The sequence below is a fragment of the Eleutherodactylus coqui genome, chromosome 5 (genome assembly GCF_035609145.1).
Source record: "Eleutherodactylus coqui strain aEleCoq1 chromosome 5, aEleCoq1.hap1, whole genome shotgun sequence".
Classification (NCBI taxonomy): domain Eukaryota; kingdom Metazoa; phylum Chordata; class Amphibia; order Anura; family Eleutherodactylidae; genus Eleutherodactylus; species Eleutherodactylus coqui.
In genome coordinates, this window is record NC_089841.1 from 48,917,916 (window position 1) to 48,928,844 (window position 10,929).

General features: G+C 46.9%; 1 protein-coding gene across 2 annotated transcripts; it reads right to left on the minus strand.

Annotated features, from left to right (window-relative positions):
* Positions 1 to 3,405: 3,405 nt before the first annotated feature.
* Positions 3,406 to 10,712, minus strand: SUB1 (SUB1 regulator of transcription). Of its 2 annotated transcripts, none has more exons than XM_066602476.1 (5): positions 10,569 to 10,712; positions 8,509 to 8,592; positions 5,761 to 5,889; positions 4,418 to 4,526; positions 3,406 to 3,653 (listed from the first exon to the last, which is right to left on the minus strand). In XM_066602476.1, the coding sequence occupies exons 2-5, from the start codon at positions 8,578 to 8,580 to the stop codon at positions 3,574 to 3,576; spliced, it is 390 nt and encodes a 129-aa protein (XP_066458573.1). In that variant the 5' UTR covers positions 8,581 to 8,592; positions 10,569 to 10,712; the 3' UTR covers positions 3,406 to 3,573. The 2 variants fall into 2 exon arrangements, with proteins under 2 accessions (XP_066458573.1, XP_066458575.1); XM_066602478.1 differs by having other exon boundaries at positions 8,509 to 8,581; positions 10,569 to 10,661.
* Positions 10,713 to 10,929: the final 217 nt, after the last annotated feature.

Genomic DNA, 10,929 nt, shown 5'->3' on the forward strand with positions numbered 1-10,929 from the left:
ATGGTCGTAGCGATGAATTGTCCCTACCTGGACCGTTCTGACCGGACTGTTAGGTGTTGGGACCAGTTGTTGTGTGAGGGCACACAAGGTGACCAGGCTCAGGACCCCCCTACAGACCCCCAGTAGAGAGGAGCGTCTGACCAGACTGTTAGGTGTTGGGACCAGTGGATGCATGAGGGCACACAAGGTGACCGGGCTCAGGACGCCCTTGACAGACCACCAGTTAAGAGGACCATCTGATTGTCTAAAAAACACTAGCAGCTCCAACTGTTTTGTTGTCAGTCATCCAGAGACAGGTGGACAATAAGTGTACCTTAGAGCACAAGTGTTGTATGGACCTGTTCTTCCTCAATCACACCATTCTCCGTACAGTTGCATAAGAAAAAAACCTCTAAAAGACTGGCAGTGAAATCGTGGCCCGGCTAGACTAGCACTGATGACCAGGCCTCGTTGGTAGTTTCTCACATCGCTAGACTATCCCATCTAGTGTGGATCCACAGAACACTTGTCATGTGATTTAATACAACACCTTTGATCAGGGAAGCTGCAATCATAGTAGGGTCGGGTGCTCTAATAAAGTGTTATATGTTATTAGCCATTTAGTCGTTCATAACCCTTTTCAGTTTTGCACTGCTTCTTTCAGTTGTGTGTTATCCATGCCCTTATCAGCTTTGACCAAGTGGTGTGTACATATTTATATTACACACTAAGAAAAAGGCCCCGAGAACGAGGATTACACTATTCTTAGATGTCAGGGGGGGGGGGGGGGGGGGGTAATGGCCATGTTACAACCATATTGTACCTCAACAATCTTCAAGTTTTATACAGGACCATGCTCCATTATAGTACAGCAATGTAAGAGAAGTATCGCTTCTACTGGAAGATACAGTGGCTACACCTTGTCACACAGATGATAGGAGCTCCTGTACAGCAGCACATAACCACCACGTAGTATTAGGGCTGCAATATCCAGAGAGCAGCTGATCCTGAGTATTCTCAGCAGCAACTTGTATGGGGAATGTGCTGTGTATACTGGTCCGCACAGGAATTTATGTACAGTAGCAAACCAGACAATTAAATATGGGTATTGTGGTTAGCTTTTTTTTTTTTTCCTTTTTAAAATAAAGTCGTCGTCGTGCCCCCCCCCTCTATCCACTAATAAGAGTTGGAAACTGACCAATCACTACAACAGGAGTTCAAAAACTCCTGAAATGGAGCGGTAGCCGCCCCCTTCTTCTCATCGCGACTACTGAGGACAGGGTTCAAGTGCTTGACTTTTTCCCTAAAGGGGTTCCCTCATCATATATAAAATGCTATACTTAGCCGACCTGCACCTGGCTCCTGCAGGCCCCCGGGTCACATCACCTCCAGCCGTCCAGATCCTCTTTTTCCTATGATGTTACGTACATTGCCGACAGTCTCCTTCCTGCAGGTCCGTGTACGTGACATCACTAGTCACGTAGCGTTCACTGCATAGCAGGGAATGCCGAATTGCAGGCTGATAACGTTTCGCCATTCCTGGCTAGGCATTGAATGCTACGCCATTCATAGTGTTCACTGCCCTGCAGGAAGTGAACTGCAACTATTGGACGCTCCAAGACAGAAAGAAGAGGATCCAGCTGGAGGCAAGGTGACCGCAGGAGCCAGGAGAAGAGGCAGTAAGACAGCCTGGGTAGGAATAGGTAAGTATAGGGTTTTTTTTTCTTTTTATGACAAAGACCATTTAATCAAGCAACTGTGTACATGCGTGGCCACCGCTCCATCATTCCAGAACATTTGGACCTCCATTTTGGCCATCAGTGCAGCTCGCAGCAGTCCGACACCCACCAACTGAGCCAGGATATTTTACCCGTTTAAGGGCCCCTACGCACAGGTGTATTTTTCATCAGGATTTTGAGAGTCAAAACCAGGAGTAAGTTTAAAATATGGAATAAATGCAAATCTTTCCTATTGTATTTTCTCTCTATACAGTCCTTTTCTGGTTTGGGCTCACACGTGAAGAAGCCCTAAAAGGAGTCGTTCAGCTCTGAACTATTGATCAGCAGGAACCCGCCCCTTTGGGGCACCTGATCATGTGTTATGCAGCTTTTTGTCAGCAGGGACAAAAGGTGACAGCTCAGTTCACATTTCAGCAGCCCAGTTTAACTGTAGGCACAGGTCCCATTAAATTCAATCCGGGCCACTTAAAACGTGGACAGAGCTGTCAGTTTCCGGTTCTGCCCTTTCTGATTGCAGGTTGGCAAGAACTGATTGCCAGCGGTGCCAAGTAGCGGACCCCGCCCATTAACTATTGATGACCTATTCTCAGGGTAGATCATCAACGGCTCAGCCCCAGAAAACATCTGTAAGGCCGCCTGCAGATGGGCGGAAATCCCGCCGCACGATTTCCGCCACTGAAAGCCTGCATAGGAGTGCATTACAATATGCACTCCTATGCAGACGGCCACGGTTTGGTCGCGCGGCAAACAAACCACGGCATGTCCTATTTCTGTGCGGGGCTCGCAGAACCTCGCACAGAAACGTCACTCACCCAGCCGGCGGCTCCGGTGTGCGCATGTGCTGGCTGCCCGGCAGCCGGCACATGAAAGAGCCGAGGCCGCCGGGCGCGGGTGAGTACGCGCTCCTCCCTGCAGGCGCTCGGGTCTGGTCCCGCGGCGAGAATTCTCGCCGCTGGATCCGACCCGCCCGTCTGCAGGTGGCCTAAGGGGCTGAGCTGACCAAAAAAGAAAAAAAAAAAAAAAACATTCTTGATACATCTCACAAATACCATGAGAAACTTGCCTTGACATAAGCTATCGAATGTCCATGCAGCCTGGCAGAGAATCAATCCAAACGTGGCATTAGGGAAAACATGGCTTAAACAGGTTTCATTCTTACAAGCAAGAGCCTTAAATTTTCCTTTTTCGGGTATGCAGTGCCACATTTACCAAATAGCTGCTCTTTGCCAACAGAGATAACGAGAATTTGGTAAGTTCAACAAGCATGAAGTTACGGCTACTAGCCGTCTGCGCCATGGCTGTGGCCGGCTTCTCCTGGCATTCATACGTTGAACACGCACCCCGTCTGTGTTACGTTTGTTGTATTGGTACTATCCTTTATTGAAATATCAAGATTTTACAAAACAATTTATAAAGAAAAAAAGTTACACATCACTTGATAATACGGACATTACTTAAAGGGACATCATCAGTTTCTAGCCTACACCGAGAACCTTTTGCTCCATTTGTATTGGTAACAGTAATGAAAATTTCTACAGGAATTCATATAAATAACTAGTTACACAATTTTGATCACAACTATGCAGAAAACAGGAACGCGCGCACACACATTGGCCTAAGGATAAGCAGCGGCGAGGAGCATCGTGTTTTTCCTATTCTCCAGTTTTAAATTGAGGCTCAAACTGTATTTCAAATTTGCCTTGTTTTAATGCACATAAAAATGCGTCATCTTACAAATCATTTCGCAATCCAAAAGAACAATAATCCATAAAACAAAGTAGAAAACAAAAAGTTGCAAATGTAAAAAGAGTGCTTAAAACTAAAACATGTGGTTCCTCTGCCAATGGATGGAGGGTTACAGTTTTCTTATTGCATCGTCAATGTCAGACATCTGTTCCTTCAGCTGGTTCCACTGCTCAGGGTTTAAAGAGATACCTGCAAAACAGAGCATAAGCAAGACCATTTATCTGAATCGGCTGCAGATCGTACCCCAGTATACCATGGAAACATCTGACTGAATAAAAGACTTAAGAACACTGCAATAGAAAGCTTTTGTGAAAACCAAAATTTGTGTCAGTTCTCAATATTTTTAAGCACGACTGTATGAACGATTATAAGCATTGCATAAGCCTTTACACCTTTACTGACAAATGTATCAAGTTTAGGCAAAGACTCCATATTTACTGTGTTGGCCCTTAATTTTCAAGACTTCTGCAATTAGCCCTGGCATGCGGATATCAGCCTCTAGGCCAAATCCTGACTAATAGCAACCCATTCTTCCTGACCAGTGCTCGGAGTTTATCACAATATCTATGTTTTCGTTTGTCCACCCGCTTTTTCAGGATTGACCACAGGTTCCCACAACTGGATTGAGATCCTCAAGAGATTCCTGGCCATGGACCCAAAACTTCCACGCTTTGTTTCCCGATCTACTTAGTTACCACTTTTCCCTTGTGACATGGTGCGCCATCATGCTGGAAAAAATATTGATCCAAACAGTTTGAAGGAGGCTTTAGAGAAAATGTTAGCCCAGAGTCCCTTGCGGCCCAATCCCTGCCCAGTATTTTCTCCGATGAAGCCCCCTTCTGACAGTCACCTGTCCCGATGAAACACAGATGACATGATGTTAACTCACTATTTTACCACAACCAAAAGGTTGCTGTGTGGCTGTGGCCCTCTAAAACATGAATACAAATTACCTTTCCTTCCTGGTTTCATTTCTCCTTGGTTGTCCATAAAATATTCTCTAATATCAACGAGCACTTTTCCTTTGAAGTCACGGACACTGACATACCGCATTTTGCCAATCTGAAAAAAATAAATTAGAAAATAAGTGGCGGTTCATAGATTTTTGAGAGGATCTGGGAAGGAATAGAATTGGTTATCCACCATAGTTATTACATGGGAACATTTTCCCAAGTTTAAAGCTAGGGCTACACCATGACTACCTCAACACAGGTCGCATGACCAGACACCTGTGTAGCGCTGCGGCTTCACAATCATTAATGTCAATGGGATGAGGTGTGACTGTCAGGTCACTAAAAAACATCCTGAGGTAGAATTATTTTTCCTTCTTCAATCACAGTAAGCCAACTGACTCTAACGAACGTGCAAAGTCACAGGTCTGCACAGCGATCTTTGGTTACATGACCTGTATAATGGCCAAAGTCGCAATGTAGCCCTAGCTTAATAGCGCTTTTACACAAGACGATTGTTGAGAAGAGTTCAGGTTCCCATGTAAATGCATGCAGCGACTAAGTGAGAATCGTTCACTTTCTGCATGCAGAACACTAAGTGACGTATTGGTCGGTGTAAACAGCAGTCGTTCACTTTTGAACGACTGTCCTTACTGTGAACAGAGGCGGGCGTGGGAAAGCGCTCTGCAGCCCACTCTGCCTCCATTCTGGAATCACTGTGAGCTATGCCAACAATACTTGCATAGTTTGCACGACAGTTCATGCCATGCAAAAGAACCATAAGTCATGATAACACATGTAGACACATGGAAGTGCTGTCTATGGGTTACTCCCATCATATAATATGATGGCTTATCCTTCCGATATGCCATCACTTTATGATTGGTCGTAGTCCAACTTCCAGGACCCCAATGCTTCCGAAAAACGAAGGGACACCCCAGCCATGATTTAGCACTGCTGACTTTTTACAATCATGTGTAAGTGGCTTAGGAAAATACAGTACAACTCCATTCAAGTAAATGAAGCTGGCTATAGTTTCCATTTCTAATATGCATGAAAGGAAAAGGAAAGGGGGGCTGGGGGGACGATTTCTCTTCCCAGATGCAAATCCTTTGTTCCCAGGGATGGTAAGCCGCGGCCAAAAGTCCAGGGGCAGCTTATTTCTTTCTCCCTATTGAAAACACATGCACACTCAGCCGAGAGTACGTTTGGGGTCAGGAAAAATAGCTGCTGGGCGAGCGCATGTATATGGCCCCCACTACAATATGGTATCTGAGCTCCATTTTCTAACACACCGACCACAGTGTATTCAATCATTTCTGTGCATACAGCCAGTCTGAACGTACCTGGAACATGTTATCCTCCTGGCTGCTGCTGCTCTGTTTTGAGGAGGCAGATCCTTTGGAGCTTTCTCCTGACTTCTGCTTCTTGGCTGGCTTTTCCTTCTCGGGTGGGGGCTGCTTTTTTCTCTTTGCCTAAAAAGAAAAAGAAAAAAAAAAAAAAGCATTATACAGTAATATCCCGTACACCAACGGCACAATGAAAACATTTTTTTCAGAGCTTCCCGAAGGCCACATCTCCCATAACCCTCCAATATCTACTGCCGTGAGTCTGCAACAAATAGTGTGAGTTAACTTAGTACATATAAGAAAGGGATGTGTATTGTTGGTCTTAGGCCATGACTTATATACACCAACATACAGAGGTGCAGATACATCCATCCCTAGATTTCAATTACTCAATTTCACAAACATTAGGCAATTTGTGTCCTATGAATCAACCCATCAGTTAATTAGGTCCCAGATAAGTAGCTGGCCATTTACAATACTGATTAAGGGCTTATTCTGACATCCGTATATCGGCCGGGCGATATACGCTGTCCCCCTCTGCAGGGGAAGGGGGAGGGACAGGACGGGAGCAGTGCACTGAGCTCCCGCCCCCTCACCACTATTTGCAATGGGAGGGGGCGGGGCAGAGACTAAGCCCCACCTCCATCCTACCCCTCCCATTGCAAACAGTGGTGAGGGCCAGAGAGGAGGTGGGAGCTCATTGCACTGCTCCCGGCCCTGCCCGCCTCCTCCCCCTGCAGAGAGGGACAGCACATATTGGCCAGGCGTGAAAATCCAGCCAATATACGGACATCTGAATAAGCCCTAATGAAGAAAAAGTGGTTTATTTTTTTTCCAAAGCTCTACTGATTTACCCACAAGTTACAATAGGTGCTGTAAATGGTCCCCGTTCACTTTCATGCACTTCTATGTTGGCTGATACTGTCTGCAGCTCTTCAACTGCAATGATGCAGATAGCGTTCGCAATGTTTTCCTTAAGTTTATCCAGTTATGTAGATTAATGCTGTGCACTTTTTACTTTAAAACTTCTCCACAAATAAAATAAAAAAATCTCATGTGGACAAGTCTGGGGAACGTGGTGGCCGTAACCCTTTGCTCTTCTATAAACAGTTCTTTAAAAAAAAGTGACTCGTGGGAGGTGCGGCATGCTGCCCCATCCTGTTGGAAAAAGAAGTACATTCTTTCTTCTGGTGTTGAACAGTTTACTACGAACTATGTCCCGATAAACCGCGGTATTCACAGTTGATTTGAAGAAAAGTATTTCCGCCGCTGCACGCCAAAAGTGAATTTTGCGGTAGTGCAGTGGGGCTTCATGAGTCCGGTGGGGATTTTCAGTAGAGCAGTTTCTCAGTCATGAAATACAGCAACGTGTCCGAAAGTCGTCTAGCATTCAGTTAGCAATCACATACAGTAGTTTACGCATTTAGCTTTATCGCGCTCTTTCATTTCCTGCACACGCTATTCGTTAAGGGTTCAGCACTCGCTAACATGTTGTTCCTGATAGACGGTCCCAGCAAGTTGGTGTACCAGTTGATTTTCAAGGCCTATTTGCATCGCCGAATGTCACATTTTCAGAAGTCTGGACCAACGTGTTCTCGGTATCTTCATGTTCGCGGTAGACCCGGTTTAGCGCCATTTCTGAACAAGGCTCTGAATACAATGTTTAGCAGGTAGTTTTGTACCTGGTAATTTTTGGTGAAGGCTTCTTGCCTTTCCTTAAAGGGGTTGTCTCGCGAAATCAAGTGGGGTTCAGCACTTCTGTATGGCCATATTAATGCACTTTGTAATATACATCGTGCATTAAATATGAGCCATACAGAAGTTATTCACTTACCTGCTCCGTTGCTAGCGTCCTCGTCGCCATGGTTCCGTCTAATTTCGGGGTCTTCTTGCTTTTTTAGACGCGCTTGCGCTGTGCGGTCTTCTCCCTTTGGCTCTGCTCGGCAGCATCTGCGTTTTGGCTCCGCCCCCTTGTACGCATCATCGCGTAGCTCCGCCCCGTCACATGCCGATTCCAGCCAACCAGGAGGCTGGAACCGGCACACGTCATGGGGCGGAGCTACGCGATGACGCTACAAGGGGGCGGGGCCAAAACGCAGATGCTGCCGAGCAGAGCCAAAGGGAGAAAACCCATCTGCGCAAGCGCGTCTAAAAAAGCAAGACGACCCCGAAATTAGACGGAACCATGGCGATGAGGACGCTAGCAACGGAGCAGGTAAGTGAATGACTTCTGTATGGCTCATATTTAATGCACGATGTATATTACAAAGTGCATTAATATGGCCATACAGAAGTGTATACCCCCACTTGATTTCGCGAGACAACCCCTTTAATTGATCTGCTTCACAGATAACCTGCCACGATAACTATTCACCGCTCCAAGGAGAACACCATGGGGCAGATTTATGAAAGAAAATCTGTTTTTGTTGCCCGAAGCAACCAATCAGAGCGCAGCTTTCTTATACTGCTCAGGTAAAATGGACGGGCTATAGCCTCCTGTTAAGAGTGCGGTGCTAGGATGGGAGGTGGGCTACTGTTCCATGGCCCACCCTGTACAAGCACAACAAAAACATATGAACCCCATGGAGACAGACTGACTGGGCCATATTACCATAATGGGAAGTTACTCAAGGGTTTCTAAAGTTTAACCCCTTAAGGACGCAAACTTTTTTTTTTCTCTTTTTCGTTTTTTCTGGAATATCCCTTGAATAAGAAATAGAACAAAATCTACTGACAGACACTTACCTTCTGATCGACCTCACTATCCGATTCACTTGCAGATGAGCTTGAAGAAACTAGTTCCTTTGATTTAGGCATCCTGAAACAAAACTAAAAAGTGGTCCAATCATCACACAGCGCCATATACCAACTTCTCTCAACTGCAGCCCAGTGTCATAATAAACTGCAAACACCGGAGGCGTCCTCGTGTTAAAGGGGTTTTCTGGGAGTTTACTATTGATGATCTTTCCTCAGTTGATCGGGAAGGGTCCGCTGCTCGGGCCGTCCACCATTACTGGGTCGCACTTGGCCGAGGACACTTGGAAGGTCTGCTGTGCTCCAGAAATGTGTAAAGATGAAGGCAGACCACAACTATGGCGGCACCCGCTGAAAAAGCTTTAGTGTAATTATCTAATCTTTAGTTGTATGGCGCCAACTTGTTCCGCAGCGGTATACAGGCACACGGGGAACACAAACAATACAAAAGATAGAGGACTTACAACAGTACATGTGGTATTCAATTACTTAGAGACAAGGGGGGTTGGGGTGATACAGAAGGTACAGGGGAAGGCGGTGGAGCGAGGGGGAACACAGCAATGCATCGATAACATGTGATATACAAGAGGTGCGGGGCCAGAGGTGTACATGATAGGCAAAAGTGGAAAGCCACAGGGAGGGGCAGGGGGCATATTGTGGGGGACTAGATCAGGAGGTTTGGTATGCCTCTATGGTTATGTGCGTCGGGGGATTGTCCGGATGTTTTGGGGTAGAGCGTTCCAGAGGGTCGGTGCTGCTCTAGAGAAGTCCATGACCAGATGTGTGATGTACAATGGTGAATACGCCTTTAGGGCACATTCTGCCTATCTGCACATTTATTTGGAACATCCAGAAATACGTATTTTACACGTTGGGCCCAGTGTCCACGGACGCACCCGATTTGTGTAATCTGCGCGGGAGGTCCGCACATCAAACCGCCGATAGGGATACCTGGGCGAGCACACATAAAATAAAGCATGTGGATTTGCTCCATTTCAGTGTGGTTCCCATTGAAGTCAATGGAAGCCGTCTGATCTGCGGCCTGGCTGCAATGTAATTGTGGATGGGCCGTGAATTCTGGGGGAAAGCAGGAGTTTAAAAAGAAAAACCTCCACTCCCCCTGTGCGGCGCTTCCGCACACACCTGCAGGGAAGAAAACGGAGACCCGGACGGGTAAGTAGAAGACCCGCAGGGTCGGATACCGCTGTGCCCGCGGACATGAGGCCTTGGAAGAAAAAACAGAACCGCACGTCCTACTATGGTTTGTGCCATGGACCAAAAGTCGCTCATTAAAGTCTATGGAATTGCGTAAAGACAGCAATTACACGACTGCGTGCGTATTCCTGCATTTTTACACGTTACAGGACACAGGAGGGAGTGCGGGGTTAAAAAAGCTAAAAATCAGAGAGAGGAAAAAAAAAAAAGACATTAACTGGGCCTTGCATTTTATTTTCTGCGTGCCTGAAATACAGATGCAGCGCACATAAAACACACACACCATGCGGGCCTACACATACTAGGAAACGTTACTCAAAGCTGAACTCCCCCCTTACCAGGATGGGCCGGCCCTCTTCTGTTTAGCTTGTGCATGGAAGAATCCATTTATCCTAGAGATGAGGGGGGGTCCTTTACCTAATTACTTAATACAGCTCTTTATCCCGTTCCCTCCGGGCTAGAGCCAGATGCGCAACACTGGGATGTGGGGTTGCCCATAGCAACCAGCTTACAACCGCCATCATACCGCTCACCGAGGTCTACCCGCGTTACTACGGCAGCAGCCCTTGTTCTATAGATAATCTGCCATCTGCCTCCCTCATCCCCCCTCATTAGCGCCATTTTCTCCTCCAGCTCGCGAAACGACATGGCATCTAGTGAGGATCACTACCATACGGTAAGTGCTCGGAGGCGTCGTGCTGCACCCATGGGGCGGTTTCCCGCCATTATACGGCAGGGGGAGGGTCTCGGCCGCTGCACTCTCCATCTCCTCCCCAGCACTCCGGGCCACCCGCCCGGTAAACCAACAACCCCTCTCGAGCACACAGAGCGCTCACCTGTCCGTGCTCACACTCGTCTTCTAGATCACCGACTCCGCCCGGAAGTGACGTCAGATCACCGCTACACGAGGTGAAGGGAAGAGAGGCCCGGCAGTGACGTCAGCACGTCAGCGGAAGAGGGAGGCACGTCCGGCGGCCATGTTGTGGTTGGTTACAGATGCCAACCAAGGGCGTTGTGTGATCTCACAATGGACATTTCTTTGTGTTTACTGTGTTGTTCCAGTAGATATTTGTGTCAAGTGTGAGCTGGAGTCTATAGGGATTCATGAAGCTAACAAAAAACTACCTTTGTTGCCCCTAGCAACCAATCAGCACATCTGTCATTGCTTAGACTGTTGTGGTGAAATGAAAGCTGCGC

Bases quoted from the DNA above. Each gene is read 5' to 3' on its own strand.
- SUB1 (XM_066602476.1), bottom strand. From the start codon at position 8,580: ATGCCTAAATCAAAGGAACTAGTTTCTTCAAGCTCATCTGCAAGTGAA. The intron at 5,890-8,508 runs GTAAGTGTCTGT...TTTTCTTTTTAG, and splicing joins ATAGTGAGGTCGATCAGAAG to GCAAAGAGAAAAAAGCAGCC. The intron at 4,527-5,760 runs GTACGTTCAGAC...TATTTTTTTCAG, and splicing joins AGGAGGATAACATGTTCCAG to ATTGGCAAAATGCGGTATGT.